The 20,765-nt window shown below is 39.5% G+C and overlaps 1 protein-coding gene across 2 annotated transcripts in view; it reads right to left on the reverse strand.

Moving 5' to 3' along the window:
* The window catches only part of LOC140799677 (protein PECTIC ARABINOGALACTAN SYNTHESIS-RELATED), a 37,782-nt gene that overhangs the window by 4,755 nt on the left and 12,262 nt on the right, over positions 1 to 20,765 (reverse strand). For both annotated transcript variants that reach the window (XM_073154094.1, XM_073154095.1), the window contains exons 5-6: positions 10,170 to 10,258; positions 5,894 to 6,013 (exon numbers count right to left, since the gene is read on the reverse strand). In XM_073154094.1, the coding sequence (XP_073010195.1) occupies positions 5,894 to 6,013; positions 10,170 to 10,258 (209 nt within the window). The remainder of the gene's footprint in view (positions 1 to 5,893; positions 6,014 to 10,169; positions 10,259 to 20,765) is intronic.

The following is a 20,765-nucleotide window of genomic DNA, read 5'->3' on the forward strand; positions in this document are numbered from 1 at the left end:
ATTAGTTAGTTTAAATTTTAGAAATCAATGATACTGATAAAATTAAAATATGTTATTATTAAAGGTGGTGATTTACTATAACGCGTGAACTAGAGATTTTAGTCTTTTCACCAATACTCAAGTGAGTAAATCCACTCACATATTTATTCGTCTTGTATTTCATGTTATCTTAATCAGATCACATATTTCTTTGTGCAATTTTATTATTATATTCCTGTATGCAAAATATATGATTCAGTGCATTGCTATATTTCATGTAAAGTAACAATTTTAATAACCAAGAATATTAGTGGAAATAACTAATATTTTGTATGGCTTAGAGAACAGTCCCGACATAGATCGTCTATGACTTTCTGTGGTGAGTCAGGTCTACCTAAAAGTTCAGTGAAAGTACTATTTTAGATCATTACGTTGACTTTCTCAGGTGACTATGGCAAAGTTAGGAAATAGTCCCAAGTTAGATCGAAAAATTTTCTGAGGCAACTCTAATCTCTCTCAACGGTTAGTGAAATAGATAGGATGTTTTATCACATAGTGACACCTCTTGGTGACCATAACCAGATCAGCTATGACAAAAAGACCCAAGTGTCATCTCAAGATAATTTATAGTTAATGCGGATCCACAGGGTATTGACCCAAGTGAGACAAATGACATTATTAATATTGAGAGAAATTTTGTTATTAGCATAGTTTCCAGTTTCAGCCGATCCCGAGTGGGATCGGCCGAAACAGATCGGGATCGGCTATAGCTGCAACTGCTGATAGCAGCAGCTAGAGAGAGAGAGGGAGAGAGAGGAAAAGAGAAAGAGAGAGAAAGGGAGAGAGAGAGAGGGAAAAAGGAAGAGAGTGAGGGAGAGGGAAAGATAAAAAAAAAAGAGGGTGAGAGAGAGAGAAAAAGGAAGAGAGAGTAAGGGAGAGGGAAAGATAAAAAAAAAAAAGAGAGAAAGATAGAAAAAAAAGAAAGTGTAGGAAAGAATAGATACTTCAGACTAATAGTTAGAGTGATAGGAAAGAAGAGAGAGAGGAAGAGAGATTTTTACTTTTTAGGCTTTATATGTAAGTAATTATTATTTCTTATTTTCTTATAATTTTTTCTAAATTTTTAATAATGTTTAGAATTTTATTTAATTAAAATAGTCCGATCCGATACAGGCGACCGATATGGCCGATACGTATCATTTTTCCGGACGGCCGATACGTATCGTTTTTTCGGACGGTCGATCCTAATCCCGATACCGATTTTTAGAACCTTGGTTATTAGTACCAAAGATGTATGAGATAATTTTCATTGTTATTATTTATGTCGTATTATTATTGTTGATACAAGCACGCTTAGTGAAATTGTATTTTATATCGTTGGACTTGGATTTAATCAAAATTATGCTTATGGATTTGGATTTGTTTGGCTTTTGAGTGGATTCCACTCACTAAGGTATAGTAGTTGTCTCATAAATTTCCCTTTTCTAATATTTTAAGTACTGACCAACATAGAGACTGAGCAAGATGCATCAGAACTCTACCTCCACTTAGGATCTACCCTTTTTATCTTTCAGTTATATTGGTCTTTATGTTTTAAACTAAATGTTAATTCAGTTTGATTAGACATTAGTGGTAACATTGATCATTTTTAAATTTTAATTATTGTCGGATTATATTTATTGAAGTTAGATGTTCATATTAATTATTGAGTTGTGGACTTAGATAATTAATTTAGGCTTTATATATTTCAAGTGTATTGAGGTACACGGCCGGTCATGATTCCGATTTCGAGTCGTGACACTTGAAGCTACCACCTTGACCGTCTTTTAAAAGATCTAATAACAAGGAAGTGTTCAGCAAGTATTTTATAAAATGTATGGTCTGATTTACAAATATTAAAAATGCATGAATACTCCATTTAGGAAATTTAGTTAAACAGTGACAACCTGATTGGACCTAGTATTGATGCCAAATAAAGCTTTTTTGGCCTATCCTACATAACTTTAACCAAACAAGTGAATGAAAAGGGACAATAGTCTGTATTGCCAATATCACATGTTGAGGACATTGCAGATAGCATGGGACAGAAGAATAGATGTAATCACAGTTGAATTTTGAGAAAACAAAAAAAATAACATCAGCACATAAAGATATCCCTAACAGAATTACTGGTGAGAAGATAAACAATCTTAACAGGGTAGTTTCTCTGTTCGACACAATTGAACTGATATTCTATCAATAGTACCAGAACCCCAATACTATCAACAAAAAATTGATTATAGAAATTTTTGTAACTGAATACATAAATTCTGGAGGACAACCAAGAAAAAGAATTATTGTGCACTGAAAATGTTCCAAATGATAAGTGATTACAACATCAGTATGCTGCCGTAGTACATAGTCAATACTCAATAACCTGATGCAATCATCTGTATTTGGCAGATCTACACCAAGAATGTTTATCAATTTTACTTAAATATTATTATCCTAGCGAAGAGGAGAACTATACAATCTACATCTTCTTCACATGTAAATTAAGGGAAGATAGAAATAAATTGTAAGAATAAGAAAAAATAAAAATGATGATCAGGGGTTGAGAGAGGAGGGTGCACATGCTCTACACGTGCAGCCCCTCCCCTTTCCCTCTCCGGCGCGCGACAAAGCCAGCGGAAGATCTCGCCGAATCCAATTCAGATTCGGGATCTTTAATCTATAAATTAAAAATCCTAATCTATCTCTCTCTCTCTCTCTCTCTGCTTAACCACCTCAGTCTCTTCTCTCTCTTCTTCCTCCCCTCTTTTGCCTTCTTCCTCACCGACTGAGTCACGCCGCAGAATCGGCCTGCCGAAGCGCCGCCGGAGACCACCATGTGACTCCTTGGTAAGCCCTCTCCCACCCGCTCAAAATTAATTTCAGTTTATTAAGGTAAAACGAAAATACCTAAATTTGGGGCTTCTTCGGCTTCGCCGACAAATTAGGTCGGCCGGCGGCTTTGGGTCGCTGCCGCTCCATCTGAAAGTATCTTGCCGTTGGCCTCGTGCCGTGGGCGTTCACCGTTGGAGCCCTCGTGGCTCCGGTCGCCGTCAACCTTGGGATCGATCGCCATTCGCGGGTTCTCCTCCACCTCGCGAGGACGGCGGCACCGTGTGGGTGTTGGGGAGCTGAGGGTGCGGCCGGCGAATCGTCGCCGCGGTGGCCGCCAGCGTATTCTTCTTTCTCTTTTCCTCTCTCTTTTCCTCTCTCTCTCTCTCTCTCTCTCTCTCTCTCTCTCCGGCTTAGAGAAGACAGACTCGGGCAACGCAAGTCTGGCCTTCTCCCATCAAGTGATTGGATTCGGGTCGAGTTGGATCCGAATCCAAGGAACCCGACCCGGTTCCATTAGTTAATTGGATTGGGCTTTGGGCCCAATCCATTTAAGTTGTTGGATTCGGGTCGGGTTGGATCTGAATCCAAGGAACCCGACCCGGTTCCATTAGTTAATTGAATTGGGCCTTGGGCCCAATCCATTTAAGTGTGGGTTGGTTGGGTTACGAGCCAATTGCAGTCCAGCCCAACTGATTTGGGCTTATTTTGGCCTAAATTATTAATTTTTTTTAGTTAAATTGTAGGAATATTTTTATATTTTTTTTAATTAAAAATATCATTGTTATTATTAAAGGTGGTGATTTTTAGCACGTGAGCTAGGGATTTGAGATTCAGCTATCTTGCTTAGACTCAAGGTGAGTGGGTTCACTTATATATTTATTTTGTTATATTTCGTACCATTGTCGGACCATGTAAATTTTCTGTGCGAAATTATTATTTTCATCCGTACGTGCAAATTTAATTGTTACATTTTTCTGTGTGCATTTAATCATCATACCCAGTGCATCACTATACTTTGTGCAAATATTGAAAATTGTGAAAAGAAAAACGAGACTAGCATTTGGTACGACTTTGATAATAGTCCCGGTATAAATCGCTTGTGATTTTTCGTGGTGACTCAAGTCTATCTGAAAGTCCAGAAGAAAGTCCTAAGTCAGATCACTGCGGTGACTTTCTTAGGTGAGTCTGGCGGGATTAGAGAACAGTCCTATGATGAATGAGAAATTCTTAGGTGACTCTAACTTCTCTCAACGGTTAGTGGAAAAGACAGAATGTATTGATCACATAGTGATACCATCTGATGACCCTAACTGGATCAGCTATGAAGAAAAGTCCCGAGCGTCATCTCGAGGTGACTTCTAGTTAATGTGGATCCACAGGGTTTAGACCCATTGAGTCATTTGACAGTATAAATATTGAAAAAATGTTTATATGTTGAAACCGTGCAAGGTTATAAGTTGTGATTCTCTCTATTGTTATCATTGTTATTATTTAAAGAGCATGCCTATTGCATATTGTTATGGATATTGCTGCTTTTAGTTTTATTTTCAAGGATTCGAGTTTCGGCCGATCCCGAGTGGGATCGACCGATCCAAGCCGAAACCACCCGGCTTTACTTTGCCGCAGTGGCCGCAAGAAGCCACCGCAGTGACAGAGCTCGCCTTTGTTGACGGCGAAGCAGCCTAACAACTACTGCGTCGTCGGCGGCTAGAGAGAGAGAGGGAGAGAGAGAGAGAGAGAAAAAGAGGAAGGGAGAGTGAGGGAGAGAAAGGGAGAGGGAGAGAGGGAGAGAGAGAGAGAGAGAGAGAGAGAGAGGGAAAGATTAAAAAAAAAAAGAGGGTATGAGAGAGAGATGGAAAAAGGAAGAGAGAGTGAGGGAGAGGGAAAGATAAAAAAAAAAGGGTATGAGAGAGGAAAAAAGGAAGAGAGAGTGAGGGAGAGGGAAAGATTAAAAAAAATGGTGAGAAAAAGAGAGAAAGAAAAAGATAGAAAAAAAGAATATGGGAGAGAATGAATACTTTAGACTAACAGTTAGAGGGATAGAAAAGAAGAGAAGGAAAAAAAGAGATTTTTACTTTTTAGGCTTTATATGTGAGTAATTATTATTTCTTATTTTCTTATAATTTTTTCTAAATTTTTAAAAATTTCTCAACATTTTTAATAATATTTAGAATTTTATTTAATTAAAATAGTCCGATCCGATACAGGCGGCTGACAGCCGATACGGCTGATACAGCCGATACATATCATTTTTTCGGCTATAGTTGTTAGCTCATGGATTTTTTTTTTGTATTTATTTATCTATCTCAGGTAATAGTCAGCGGGGCGACTGAGCGAGATGTACCCGGACTCCACCTCCACTTAGAATTCACCTATTTACTTTTCTACTATTTTAGATTTTATGCTTTAGATTAGAAGATTTATTTATTTCGTTAGAGACTCAAAAATAATAACATTGTTTTATCTTTATTGCAATTAGTTTTAAATTTTAATAAAGTAGATATTCATTTTATTTATTTAATTACCATCGTACTCGTAGAAAGTTATTATTAAGGCTTCGTATATCTCAAGCATATTGAGATGCATGGCCGGTCATGATTCTTATTTCGGGTCGTGACATAAACAATCAACATAGAACTAGAAAGACGATATAACGAAGACTTCGTAAACAAAATATTTTGATTTTCATGAATCTGAAGTTTGTCAAGGAACATATCAATTTCCCTTCAAAACTTGATTACGAATTTGTTCACTAATAGATGATCCACCTAACTCTATACATAGGAGTCCGGTTAAAACTAACTCAGCTACTAATGTATTTTCTATTTATAGTTGTCCATAAAATACAAAATTCAAGAAGTGACAAATTTAAATAATTTCAACCAAAGCCAAGGACTTAATATCTAAATTTCTTTAGGATGTTATCGAGTAGCCATTATTTCTAGAAATCAACAGAAGCCATTTGATCAACAATACTTAAAAGCAGCTTGCCTAGAAAATGTAAATGCAGAAGAAAGTAGAGATTAAAAAATGATATAGGACCACTAACTTTATACTGGTGAAAAGTTCTGTTTTTTCTGTAAACCAGCTAGGAATGTCGCGAACAATATGCACATCATCCTTCAAATAGTCAATAAAGTGATCTACATCAAATATATCTTCAAGCTTCCTGCACATGACAAAGATGAAGTAATAACCCTGTTAGCAGATATATAGGCATTAAACAAATGAATGATAAGACAAAGGAAATCATAATGGAAAATCGGAACTGAATAGGAAAAGACTAATGGCAGTTGACTGTCCTAGAGTTATATCATTTCTGCATAAACCTAAATATAAATTACTTAACCTACTCATGTGCTCCATTCCTAATTACTCATGGCAGTATCAGTCTTTTTCGACAGTAATATTTTATCTTAGCTTTTGTGGCATATTATGTTATAAAAACATTAAGTAGGTGCAAAACCAGATAAAGTGAAGCAAAGTAGAAAAATATTAGTAAAGTTGACACTATCTAACCGAGATTTACTAGCCTAGACTTGTATACTTGAAGTACATTGAAGTAAACCAACAATCTAGTGAATCCTTTTTCGCTCTGTTTGCTTTCAATCTTACATGTTTACATTTAATATTTATTTTCTCATCTTACTCTTTTCACCAAGTAAATGCCAAATGCATTTGCGCGAGTGGATTTATTGCATTATTCGCCCTCTTATTAGACTGATCATTGAGCAATATCGATTGCTTGCCTACCCTATTATCATTCTCCTCTTATGTATACAAACAACCTTACCGATCCACATCACCCCTCATGAATACAGAAAGTGATGTAGAAACCATCATTGATATGACCAAATTGATGTTCTTTGTCTGATGGGTTCCAATTTTGGTCCAATCAATTAACATAGAAAGGAAGCAATTGTGGCATCGCACGACGCTTCATCTCCAAACATCAGAAGACTTTGAGTGCCTCGTAAAGTTGCAGCCCCCTAATGAATAGAATGCTAGATTTGAGTGGTGATTGGATAAACGGCGCAAGAACTAGCCCATGAGAATGCTCATTGACCTCAGTGCTTAATGATCAGCCTCTATTGATGAATATCTTTGAACTTTCCTTGTAACACCGGATACTATTGGAAATCAATTGAACAATGAACTTCCATGACAAAGCTTGGGGTAGTGGAAGCTGGAGGCCAACTGTGAGCGCTGTTAAGAAGCGTCCGGATGCCAGATGCTGCAAATTCAACAACCATAATGATAGGGTCTGACTTGTAACGCCTCAATCCTTACACTTCCTATCATCTTTGGCATTGCCAGAGAACATCAAATCAAGGAGCAAAAATCATTTAAACTCCTCTCCATGTGATGCGAACTGGGTTAGATCGGATCACATCAAGGAGAGATTGGGCTCAATGGATTGAGTATAGTTATCTTATCTGCTTAATTGCTTTAATTAGAGTCTTATTAGGTTAGAATTTGTTAGTTAACTAATTCAGCTATGCGCAGTTTCGAGAAAATATTCGAAGCATATTCCACAGATGATCAAATGTTATGAAACCACTTGGAGAAGATCAAAGACGTCCTGATCTATAACTTCCGTATTCAAAGTTTCTCCAAATTCGAACTCTATTGGTGGCAGAACAAAGAATCATTCCAAAAATGATAAGGAAGGCTGATTCAACTAAGTCATGTTTATCTCTTATATAAGCACTTAAAGCAAGTCTAGTTAAATCATGTAAACCACTAAGGCAAGTTCAATTAAGTCATGTAAGCCTCTAAGGCAAGTCCTAGTTCGAGTCGTATAAGTCTTTAGAGTTATTCTAAGGCAAGTCCTAGTTCGAATCGAATAAGCCTTTAGGGCTAGTCCGAGTAGGACTTATTGTACCCGACCTTTATATATAAAGAGGTTGGGCTTCTTTGTTTAGGCATGAAATTGATTGGAAGGAATATTGAGTTAAGTTAAGTTTATTTACCTTACATTACTTATCGTCCTTATCTTTTACCGTAGCCGTTAGATCGTCGTTATCTTTCTAGGAGTAAATCTAAGTTATAAACTCTAGTTCTATCTCCAACCCATAGCCACCATCACCTCCAGCAGCCACCCTATCCTACAACCGTCAACCACCACCCTTGGCCGTCCGCCACCCTCTGATGAGAGTCGCAATGTCGGATATTTACTACTCTGTCTCATTCTGACCTTGTTCCACTATTTTAATTATATCTTTCCATCTAGATATCCGATTGACGTGAAACTAAAGCCATTAGAACCCTATCTCGTGAGGCTACTACCACCGAAATTTTCATAATCATCCTATAGACGGATCGTTCCAGATCTGGTCCATAACACCATATAAAGAGGAGATGCTGAGATCATCATGATCATATGAAAGGCTTTTACCTGCAAAAATTGTTCTTGAACAAGCAGCCAAGGATCCTTGAAAACTTTTGCCCACGAGTTTACTAAGAACTCATCCCTTTGATTCCATCAATTGTTCCACGAGTTTACCTGCAACAATTGTTCTTGAACAAGCAGATAATTCAAGCCTTGTCATGAATTATCTGCTTGTGAAGCTGCCGAAGCAATGAGTATGGAATGGCAGTTCATGCCAGAGACCCCATTCAAGCACTAGGTGTGACAAGAGAACTTAATCATGGCATATTCTGAAGTTTGGAGATACAGGCCATAATCTTGTCCATAATTTCAAGCTTAATTGCCGATGCTGTTGATGGAAATCAATCTTTAATTGCTTAAGCAATGACCATTGTCAATCCAAAGAGCCACCACCACTAAGGTTCAAACCTCAACTCGTCGAAGCCACTACCATGGGATCGAGTTATGACAGAATGAGATGGCCTAGAGCGCATTGAAGCAAGCAGCTTTACAAGTGAGCATGGTATCGTCCGGCATTTAGAGATGAAGCATCGTAGTGAGGAAGAGGTAACTTGGATAGGCAAGATTGTTCAGATATTACGAGGGAATAAAAGATACTAGTAGAGGTAATTGGTTGATGCTGGTTTCCTTTTCAATTGCTTTTTAAATCTGAATTAACTTGTGGTCTAGTAGAAGGGTGAGTAATGCATGAATGGACTCACACAAGTGCATTCATGGTTGCTATTATAGAAGCCTTCACGCAAGTTGGTTGACAAACAATACATATATTACTATGGACCTTCTCTTCTAAAATTGATATAAGTGGGCACCATGTGAACCGGTTTTAAAGAGTGGCATGCTCCCAAAGCATGACATTGCCAAAGTCCCATAGGACCTGGCCAGCTGGCCCATCCCACACTCACAGTAAAGCATGCCAACAAAAACATGGATAAATAGTTGAGGTGACGACTTCTACCATTCGTCTCTAAGGATGTGGTAGAGACAACAATTTGATTGATTAAGGGGCAATAACTTGTAAGAAACTGAAGGAAAGGAGCTAATGGAGTTTGATGGCCCAAGAAAGAGGAGCTAATAGTTGAAGGGAAAGGAGTCAACAACTTAAACCATATTCCCTCACAGTGTCAGAAAAAACTTGAGTGGGTCAGTAAGGTTATAAAGAAAGGAATAAGATCGTAAACTGGAAGCAACTATAGAGGTTTAGCTTCAACTTGAAGACAGCCTAAACAAAAACTATTTAAAATAATAATGTCAGAAATTCATGATAGAGGATGTGTTCCAATGCCTCGATTACACAAATCAAGTGAAAGATGGTACTCAGAAAGACAGTACCCTACTCAATTTCCCTAAGCAACCTGTTGGGGTATGTAGAAGTATCAAAAATTCCTAAGGACAACTAAAGTACTTGCAAGTCAAATTGTGTAGTGTGTGATAGCAAAACCTAAAATCAGGGATTGACAATTGGTCCACCATTAAAAACAACAGATCATGAGTTCCTGACCAAAAATGGGGCTCATGAAGCAAGCATCCTCAAAGAACCAATCACAACACATTTTTGCATCGACATTATCCAAAATAATAGGACTTGTAAAAAGTTAATGCACTGAGCATTCTGATGGAATTAACTCTCCTGATGTCATCGGCAATTCTGAGAAGAACATGTTCACTTCACATTAGTTTCCAAACTAAAATAACAGAGAAATCCTTGATAAAGTTTTTTTGACCTTATCTTCGTGTTCAAGCCTTCAGCAAAAAAAAAAATCTTCATTAATAAACTCTTGCTAAAATCACTTTAGTGGTATCAATAGGTGATTTAAATGGTGATAACTGGAAGAAAAGGTAAACAGGTAAACCTGTATTTCTAGATTGCACAGATATATCAAACTGCAAAGAATCAGAATACTGAATGGTAACAGAAAAATATGACAAATCTTACGTTTGATCTTTCCATATTTGATCTTGCTTTAAAACTGGCAAAATCAGAACTGCATTCATAATTTTGGCCACTGCAACTGCATTACATATCTGAATACAGACGACATTAGATATTTGTCATCTAGACTACACTTAGAATCAGAAAATATGACAAAGAAAAGAGTATTGATAACAATACTTTGTATACTATCCTTTTAGTGCACAAGTATTAGGTACATGATCATAAGAACCAATAGACAAGCCATTATTCAGGCAAATGTTTATTAGTCAACAGAATTTAAGGACCATGAATGAGAGTTTTAAGGTTCTCTATGGCTTTTGCAAGCCTTAAGTTAGAATATTATGGCCTTATGACAACTTTAGTTTTATGTACATATTACATAAGAGTACAATAGCAGTTATATGTTCAACATACAGCATTTGAGTCCATGGAATTTTACGAAGTTTTCACTGATAGTCTTGGAGTCATATGATCTTTGAGGTCATGAACTCATACAGGACTATTAGGCCATATAAATATAAGGCTATATTGTGCGTCCATGACCTATGAGAAAAGGTTCACAAACTAATAGAGCCAAAAATAAAGTTTCCCTCAGGCTCAGATTTATATAAGACTCGAGAACCTTACGAGCTTATATTCCAAGGAGATCTGCGCCGTTGAGTCTGATTCTTGTTGCAGTAACAGTAACAGGGAGAGAGACAGAGAGTAGGGAGGGGGCTCGCCGGAAGAAAATGGAAGAAAGGAGAGAGAAAGAGAAGAAAGAATAAAGCAACATTACTCACTTGAGATCGTCGGAGGTCGAGGTCGCCTATTCTTGGTCGGAGGACATCGCCAGACATCAAGGTCACCGGGTATTTCCTTGGGTGTTGATTGGTTGGGTGGGAGCATAGAACGAAAGAGAGAAAGAGAGAAAGAGAGAGAAAGAAAGAGAAAACTGAGAAAGAGAGAGGGGCACCCAGGGGGCATCATTATTGATATCCCCGGGTCGGATACGGGTTAGATCCGAACCATATCTGGACAATTACAGCCGTATCGAGCAGGATCGGTTAATCCTGGGCCGATACTATTGAGTATCAGCTGGACTGGTTTCGGCCCTGGATCGGGATCGGCCATAGCCGATCCTGATCCATTTCAGTCGATCCGACTTGGAATCGGCTGAAACTAGGTTCTATGCTCAAAGCTCATAAAATCATGTATTAGTATATATTAGTCCTAGAAGTATACAACTTTTATATCCATAAAAGATGGAAGTCGCAGAAATCTGCTACAGTAACAGTGACAATGTGAGATAGAGAGACGCAAGAGAGTGAAGAGTGGAGAGTGGAGAGTGAGTAGGAGGGAGGAAGAAAGAGGGAAAGAGAAGGGAGAGAGAAGAAATGGAAAAAAAGTGTCACACCGACAGTAAGAGGGAGAGGGAAGGGGAGCTTGACAGTTTTGCGTCGACTATCGTGCCTTAAATACCATTACAATCAAGGACCGGTATCCAATATCAATAATAAAGGAGCTATTGGATGAGTTAAAAGGAGCATCTTACTATAGCAAATTAGATCTATAGGCCAGCTATCACCCAATCCTGATTGATCCAACCGATGTGCACAAAATAGCCCTTCGAACCCATGATAGCCACTATGAGTTCTTGGTCATGCACTTCGGATTGACCAAAATATCAATTCTTGAATGAGTTCTTGGTCATGCACTTTGTAATTACTGACTAACCAAAATAAAAAACTTGGATCTTTGATTTTATATCAAAACAAAATCTTAGTAATTGGTAATCGTTCTTGAATCAAAAGGTTTATCTTTGTCTATTTTGCTTTGAGTCGAATTCATAACTGTTTGAATTGTGTAATCTCTAATTATTGAAATTGGTAACCGACCCAAAGCAATTTGATTATAATTCAATTCGTGACGATCATAAGTGGAAAGTTCATATTCTTCAGTCATTGATAAACAATTTGTTGGACAATACTCGACACAGTTACCACAAAAAATACAAACTCCGAAATCAATACTATACTCCATCGACCTTTCAAGGGTTAATGAATGAAGTTTTCAGACCTCTCTTACGACTGTACATATTGGTTTCTTTGACCATATTTTAGCATACAGCAAGAATGTTGAAGAGCACTCTTTAAGAGGTGTTGAAGATTTTGGAGGTCAATTCGTTGAAGGTGAAGATGTCCAAATGCTTGTGGGCGGAGCAAAAAGTAGAATACCTTGGTTGTATAATCCCAATGGAAAGAGTAGCGACCAATCCGAACAAAGTTGCATGTATGATCGAATGGCCACAACCGAAGATTGTGCACGAGCTTCAAGGATTCCTCGGTTTGACGGGCTATTATAGGAGGTTCATAGCTGGTTAAGGGAAGAGCCTAGCATCCTAACAGCTTTCCTAAAGAAGGATGCATTCAAGTGGAGCCACAAAGCTACGACGACTTTCGAGGCACTAAAATCAGCATATATGTTGGCACTAATTTTGGTGCTACCGGACTCCACCAAAAGCTTCATCATTGAATGCGATACTTCAGGAGTGGGAATAGGTTCTCTTCTCATGCATGAGGGCAGATTTGTAGCCTATTGGAGCAAAGCATTATCCAGAAAATCGCAACAACTCTTGATATACGAGCAAAAGATGTTAGCAATTCTACACGCAGTGACAAAATAGAGACTGTGTCTAATCAGGTACCGCTTCATCATCTGGACTGACAAGAAGAATCTTCCCTACTTCACGGGAAGAGATATACACATGCCAGCGCAACAACGATAGGTCACAAAATTACAAGAATACGATTATGAGCTGCAACACAACACAAGAAGGATTTGGAGAATCAAGCTGATACAGTCCATGATTAGCTAGACCCACCACCCTTCGATTATGAGCTACTTCACAGGCGTTCAAATGCCAATGCCCGAGAGCAAAAAGCTTTTTTTGGCATTCAAACGGCCCTGGCACCATTCGAATGCCCAAGTTTCTTTAGGTGTTTTTTTGTATATGACTCTTTAATTGCTTTAGGGCGTCCAGGCAACCCCTTTTTATTTTTCTTTTATTATTTGAAGAATATTGGTCTTTATCTTCATCTCTCTCGCTCTCTTTGTCTCTCATTCGATTAACTCCAAGTTTCGGTCCTACTTATCTATCATCTCATCTTCCGTTCTACCAAGTTATCAACACCCACACAATCTGTCCTAATTTACTACACAACCTTTACCTAGGGTTATCATCTGTTAAATTACATCATTGGCCAAAATCATCACCATTAGCACGTTCATCGATTTAGACTACTTGCACGCCTAATTCTGCTATCAAAATCTTATTCTACGCTTTGCCTTAGCCTAACTACACATAAATTCCAAGTGGCATCGCCAGGCAAACCTTGGACAACCTCAAAGCTCCATCAATGGTGAACACAAGATCGAGAAAGAATACAGAAGAAATGATGCGTATGGAAAGCGATACGTGTTAGAACAAGAGAAAAAAAAATTAATTGGGGCTTAAGAGAGAAGGGTACACGTGCAGCCCCTCCCCTCTCCCTCTCCGGCACGCGACGAGGCGCAGAAAAAGGGGAATTTCATCTAATCCGAATCGGATTAGATTTGATCCTCTTCTAATCTATAAATTAAACCCTAATCCTCTCTCTCCTCAAAAACTCCCCCAGCCTTCTTCTCCTCTTTCGTTTTCTTTCTTTTCTCACCGTCGGAGTCGTCGCTATGGAATCGGATCGCTGGAGGAATTTGGGACCACCACACTCCTCCTCGATGAGCCCTCTCTCATCCCTCTAGTTTAACTTAAATTTAAAAAGATAAATCGAAAATACCTAAATTGGGGATTTCGGCTTCGCCGGCCGGCGGCTTCGGGCTGCTGCTGCTCGTGCTCGAGAGCTCCAAGTCGTTAGCCTTGCGCCATGGATGCCTTTTGGAAGAGCCCTCGTGGCTCCAGTCGACGTCGGCCGTCGGTGGTGTGTCCTCCTCCACCTCGTGAGGACAACGAGAGAGAGAGAGAGAGAAAGAGAGGGGGGAGGGAGCCGTCGTGACCCGCCGCCGGCAAAGTCACCGGCGGCCACTCTCTCTCTCTCTCTCGATCCTTCCCTCCCTCGCGTCGGACGCGAGAAGGGAGAAAGGAAGAAAAAGGGGGTTGGTTAGCTCAGGTTTAACTCGAGCCACCCATTTTTCTTTTGAATGTGGGTTCGGGTTCGAGTTTGGATTTCGGATCCACAAACCCGACCCGAACCAATCCATTTCCTATCTGGCTGGGCCTTGGCCCAGCCTGATTAGTTCTTTTTTTATTTGGGCTAGGCCAGCATTAGCCCAGCCCAACCCAATGGGTAATTAAACTCATTTTAGTTCTTTTTTAGTTTTTAAATTTTTAAAAATATTGATATTATTCAAATTAAAATTTTTATTTTTATTTATTATTAAAGGTGGTGATTTTAGTACGTGAGCTAAAGATTTGAGATTTCGATTGCTTTGCCTAGACTCAGATGAGTGAATTCACTCACATATTTATTTTATTATATTTCGTATCTTTCTCAGACCATGTAAATTTTCTGTGCAAATTATTTATTTCACCCTTACGTATAAAAATTTAATTGTTGTAATTTCTGTGTGCAAATCTATTTATTTCATCCGTACGTGCGAAAATTTAATTGTTATATTTTCTATGTATTTAATTATTATACTCAGTGCATCACCATACTTCGTGCAAATATTGAAATTTGTGAAAAAAAAAATGAGATTAGTATTGGTACGAAGTAGAGAACAGTCCCGATATAAATCGCTTGCGATTTTCCGTGGTGACTCAAGTCTATCTGGAAGCCCAGGAGAAAGTCCTAAATTAGATCACTGCGGTGACTTTCTTATGTGACTCTAGCGTGGTTAGGAAACAGTCCTAGGATGAATAAGAAAATTTCCTAGGTGACTCTAACTTCTCTCAACAGTTAGAGGAAAAGACAGAGTGTGTTGATCACAGAGTGATACCATTTGATGACCATAACCGGATCAGCTATGAAGAAAAGTCCCGAGCGTCATCTCGAGGTGACTTCTAGTTGATGTGGATCCACAGGGTTTAGACCCATTGAGACATATGACAGTATAAATATTGAAAAGATATTAATATGTTGAAAACGTGCAAGGTTACAAGTTGTGACTCTCTCTATTGTTATCTTTGTTATTATTTAGAGAGCATGCCTATTGCATACTGTTATGGATATTGTTGCTCTTAGTGTAATTTATTTAGCATTAATATGAATTAAAATTTATTTGGTTTTCGAGTGGATTCCACTCACTCAACTATAGTTGTTGGCTCATAGATTTTATTTTTTTGTATTTGTTTATCTATTTCAAGTAATAATCAGCGGGGCGACTGAGCGAGATTTATCCGGACTCCACCTCCACTTAGGATTCACCTATTTACTTTTCCGCTCTGTTAGATATTATGGCATAGAATAGAAGTTTTATTTATTTTGTTTAGAGACAATAAAACTGTAACACCCCAAAATAAAAAATAAAAAAATCTCTCTCTTTGACTGACGTGCGTCAGCCTGCCACCCTGCCCCCTCCCTTTTCCTCCTCTTCTTCCCTTCCTTTGCCGTGCACGCCACCTTCCCCATCTCCCTCATCTTTTCTTTCCCTCACCGCAGCCCTCCCACCTCCAACCTCTCACCTTCCCTTCCATTTGCTACCTCTCTCTCTCTCTCTCGTGGTTGCCAACAGCCGCCGAGCTCGCCAACCATCCCCCCTCCGGTAAGCTCTCACCTTCCCCTCCATTTAGGAACTAGCATGTTCTAGGATAGTGATTGGTAATCTTTATCAATTGCGTTGACTTAGTAAATTATGGTAAGTCATTTCAATAAGCATATCGTTATCGTTAGCAAATATGGGCATACATTGGATATATACATGCGATGTCATTATTTTATATTGTATGGATCCTACTCGCCGGGTTTGTAAGCTCACCCCTCGTGGCGGTATTATTTCGAGCTAGGGGACGCAGTGCGGGTAGCGAGGAGTAGCCGCTTTTTTTTCGATACGTATATTAGTTGTATTAAGCCCCCACGGTGTGATGATGACGTTGTACTTTTGGACTTTAGCATAGTATTTTAGATGTATATTTGGAAGACTTGTGGCCTGTGGAACTTGTATCCAGACTCCTTTAGTTGAGTTATCTATGGTGAAATTGTGCTGTTGTGTGTCTTATGAAATCCTTGTACTGACAGGTCATGTGATGCACCGCGTGGGAGGATTTACCCACGCGGTTTACACATGTATTTGGAGGTTTGGGTGTTTCAAAAACAGTAACATTGTTTTTTGTTTATTGCAATTAGTTTTAAATTTAATAAAGCAGATTTTTATTTTATTTATTTATTTATTTTGCCATCGTACACGTAGAAAGTATTGTTAAGGCTTCGTGTATCTCAAATATATTGAGATGCATGCCCGGTCATGGTTCTTATTTTGGGTCGTGACAATACGGTTGTCGCAAATCAAAATCCAATCGATAGAAGATTGGACTCTGATAACCCCAAGCCACACTAAAACACCCTCTTCAGTAATAGAAACCATGATCCAATAGTTGCTGCTCATAACACAAAAGAAAGCAGAAATGGACAAAGAAATGTGGATGTGCTGGAATTAATCACAGCCCGACTATCCAATTCGGCTACCCCGCAACCAAAGCCTTCAATACCAATTTCGACGGGTGCAGCCCCTAATAGCTCCAAACTAGAATATAGAACCTTTGCTACCCCGTCCAAGTATAGCTAGAGCGGCAAATATTGGTTTCCGAGAAACAATCGACGGCAGGCACGAGAACTAGCTTAAGTTGAGGTAGAAAAGAGGAGAAACCACCATAGAATGGGGCCATAACCATCCCAGATCAAACTTGGTCGAGGATCCATATGGCAACCATAGGATCCAAGGGCGAATGGTGTGGCTAGATTTTTCAAAATTTAGAGACGGAGATTCAATAGATTGACTATATCGTGCGGAGCAATTCTTTTAACTTTCAAAGAACACCGAAGGATCAAAAAGTCTTACTTGCAAGATTTCATCTTTAAAGCTCAGCCCTACATTGGTACCAAGCCGTCGCCGCGCACGAAAACTTGTATCGGAGAAATCTTTAGTTTTGGTCTCACTAAACGGTTTAGACAGCAAGCTATGAAGATTTCGATCATCTACTCACTAAGACAGTTCAGCGAACCACCGTGCTTGCATATCAAGAAGAATTCGATAGGATTAATGCTCATTGCATTCCACCATGCTCGGATTCATTGTTAAAAAGCACTTTATTTCAGGATTGTGGAGTGAAATCCAAGCGGATGTTCAAGCGCTTCGACCACAGACCTTAGAGGAGACCTATGAAGATGCTATACACATGGAAAAGAAGCATAGAGGACTCCGAAACCAGATACGGACTGCTGGACCCAATCGGGAGCTTTTTTCGCCTGACCAAGGGCTGCTGCTGCAAATTCTAAACAACGACCACCCTTCGGATCTCAACAGATGTAAGGGGAGGTGCTAGACCCGCTGTTAACATTTTTGTTGTGATGAGCAATATACACCCAATCATCGGTGTGCGAAGATAACAGGGAGTGTGATGTTAATAAATGGTCAAAAGGAAGCTAAGGAGATCGTTCAAGTTGAAGAGGGCGAAGAAGAGAATCTAGAGGAGGCATTGGAGTATGCGGAAGAAGTGCAAACTGAAATCTCAATGCACGCATACTCGGGAGCCATTGCACCAAAGATGCTTTGAATAGATGGCTTAGTCCAGAAACATTGTATACACATCCTCCTCGATTCAAGGAGTACGCATAACTTCTTGGACGAGTGATTAGTGAAGAAAATAGAATTGGAGGAGCAAACCATTGGGTATGAGGTAGCGATCGGCAACGGCAACAAGCTCCGAGCAAACAATTTGTGCTATCAGGTAGAGATACAAGTCCAAGGCCACGATTTGATCGTCGACTTGTAGCCACTCACCCTTCGAGTTGCTAATGTTGTCCTAGATACTCAATGGCTTCAAAGCCTATGACTAGTGACTTTTAATTTCAGCCATATGTGGATGACGTTTCGACGAAACGAAATAGTGGTGCACCTTGATGGTATCAAACACTAGCTGAGCCCGACTTTGCACCCAATGACGGGCCTGCCAAGAGCTAAGGGATGGACCTACTTGCTACAACTAGCCCCAGACTCCTAGCGAAGGTAAAATAACAGAATTGATCAAGTTACTGACTGAATTTTCGGTTTGTTTGATGAACCTAAAGGGCTGCCACCGAGAAGAAGTTCAAATCACCGCATCGAGATTGTGCCAAAAGCTGAGCCAGCCAACATGAGACTTCTATAGGTACCCATATGTCAAAAAGGAAGAAATTACAAAGTTGGTAGCCGAGATATTGGACCAAGACATCATCTAACTAAGCCAGAGTGCCTACTCGTCGCCAGTCTTACTAGTGAGAAAGAAAGACGAAGCTTAGCGGTTTTGCGTCCATTACCATTAAGGACCGGTATCCAATACCGATAATAGAGGAGATGCTGGACGAGTTAAAAGGAGCATCTTACTTCAGCAAATTAGATCTACGAGCCGGTTATTACCAAATCCGGATTGATCCAGCCTACGTACTCAAAACAGCCCTTTGAACCCATGATGACTACTATGAGTTCTTAATCATGCTCTTCGGATTGACCAATGCTCTAATGACCTTTCAAGGGTTATTAAATGAAGTTTTTAGACCTCTCCTAAGACGGTTTTCTTTGACGATATTTTAGTGTACAGCAAAAATTTCCAAGAGCACTTGCGACATCTAAGAGAGGTGTCGTAGATTTTGAAGGCCAATTCATTAAAGGTAAAGATGTCCAAATGTTTGTGGGTGGAACAAAAAATGTTGTACCTTGGTCATATAATCTCAGCGGAATGAGTAGCGGCCGATCCGAACAAATTTGCATGTATGATTGATTGGTCACAACCGAAGATCGTGCACAAGCTTCGGGGATTCCTCGATTTGAGGGGCTATTATAGGAGATTCGTGGCTGGATATGGAATGATACGAACCGGCTTGATCCAATTTGTAACGATTCTGGACAAAATTTATATGGAACTTTCTAGAGATATTCCGAAGGATCTAGCCGTTAGATCAACATGAAATTTTTATACAAGGTAGCCCTAGGAGAGACAAATCTAGTTTCACCTAAATTGGATGTGTAGATCGAAAGATAACTTCAAAAAGGTAGACAAAGGTCGGAGGGTCAGACCTACGAGATTCAGATATGCACGGGATTTGGGATCCGTGAGTGGAGGCACGGACTCCTAGGTACAGGATAAAGGTGATGATGGAGTGGAGGCCGAATAATTGATGGAGGTGGCTCGGTAATAGATGATGATGGTGGTGGTGGCTTGCCGATATGGATGTGATAGATGGTTGAAGGCTATGATTGGCCTACAACTGTGGTAGCGGTAAAGATGAAAATCGTATGGGAGGTAAAGACGATCAAGATAAAGAGACGAAGGGGGAGAAGTAGGCGTGTCCTACGAGACTATAGGGATTGGCGGAAGAGGGAAATTAGAAGCTTGACGAGACCTTGCCAACTAAAGTGGTGGCGTTGGTTGGTGAGGAGGGAAGAGGGAGATGTAGAGGCCAGCAGCCCAGTTGAGAGTGATGCGAGGGCAAAAGCCAATTTATCTTTCTTTCATGCATAAGGTACAAGCCATAAAGCCCTATTTATAGAGAATAAAACATTAAGAGTTCTAAACAAACTTAACTAAACTAATCTTCCTCATATTTTTCGGATTAGTCCTTCGTTTCACCACAGATAGAATCTGAATCTTGAGAAACCTTGAATACGAAAGTTATAGATCAGGACGTCATCGATCTTATCCAAGTAGTTTCATAATATTCGGAGACCTAATGAATATCTTCTGAATATTTTTCCGAAAATGCGCAGAGCTAGATTTAGCTAGTTAAATAAAGTTCTAACATACTAAGACTCTAACTAAATTATAAAAGCAAATAAGATAAATAGACTCAATCCATTGAGCCCAATGTCCTCTTGATATGATCTGAGCTAACCCGGTTCGCATCATGGAAAGATCGCAGCACCCCTTACAGCTATCCTAAGGAAGGATGCATTCGAGTGGAGCAACAAAGCCACGGCAGCCTTTGAAAAATTATAATCAGCGATGACGACGGGTCTGATTTTGGCTCTACTCAACTTCACCAAAAGCTTCATCATTGAATGCGATGCTTCAGGAGTGAGAATAAGTGTTATTCTCATGCAAGAGGGTAGATCAATAGCCTATTTGAGCAAAACATTATCCGAAAAATTGCAGCAACTCTCGACATACGAACGAGAGATGTTAACAACTCTACACGCGGTGACAAAGCGGAGATCGTATCTAATCAGGCGCCGCTTCTATCATCCGTACCGACCAAAAGAGCTTTGCATACTTCATTGGACAACGTATCCACACGCTGACGCAACAATGATGTGTCACGAAATTGTTGGGATACGATTATGAGCTATAATAAAAGAAAGGAACGAAGAATCAAGCAGCAAATACTTTTTTGCGTCAACCGAACGCAGCTGTACTTGCGGCCTATTCCA

The sequence above is a fragment of the Typha latifolia genome, chromosome 13 (genome assembly GCF_019914945.1).
Source record: "Typha latifolia isolate L0001 chromosome 13, TyphaL0001v2, whole genome shotgun sequence".
Lineage (NCBI taxonomy): Eukaryota > Viridiplantae > Streptophyta > Magnoliopsida > Poales > Typhaceae > Typha > Typha latifolia.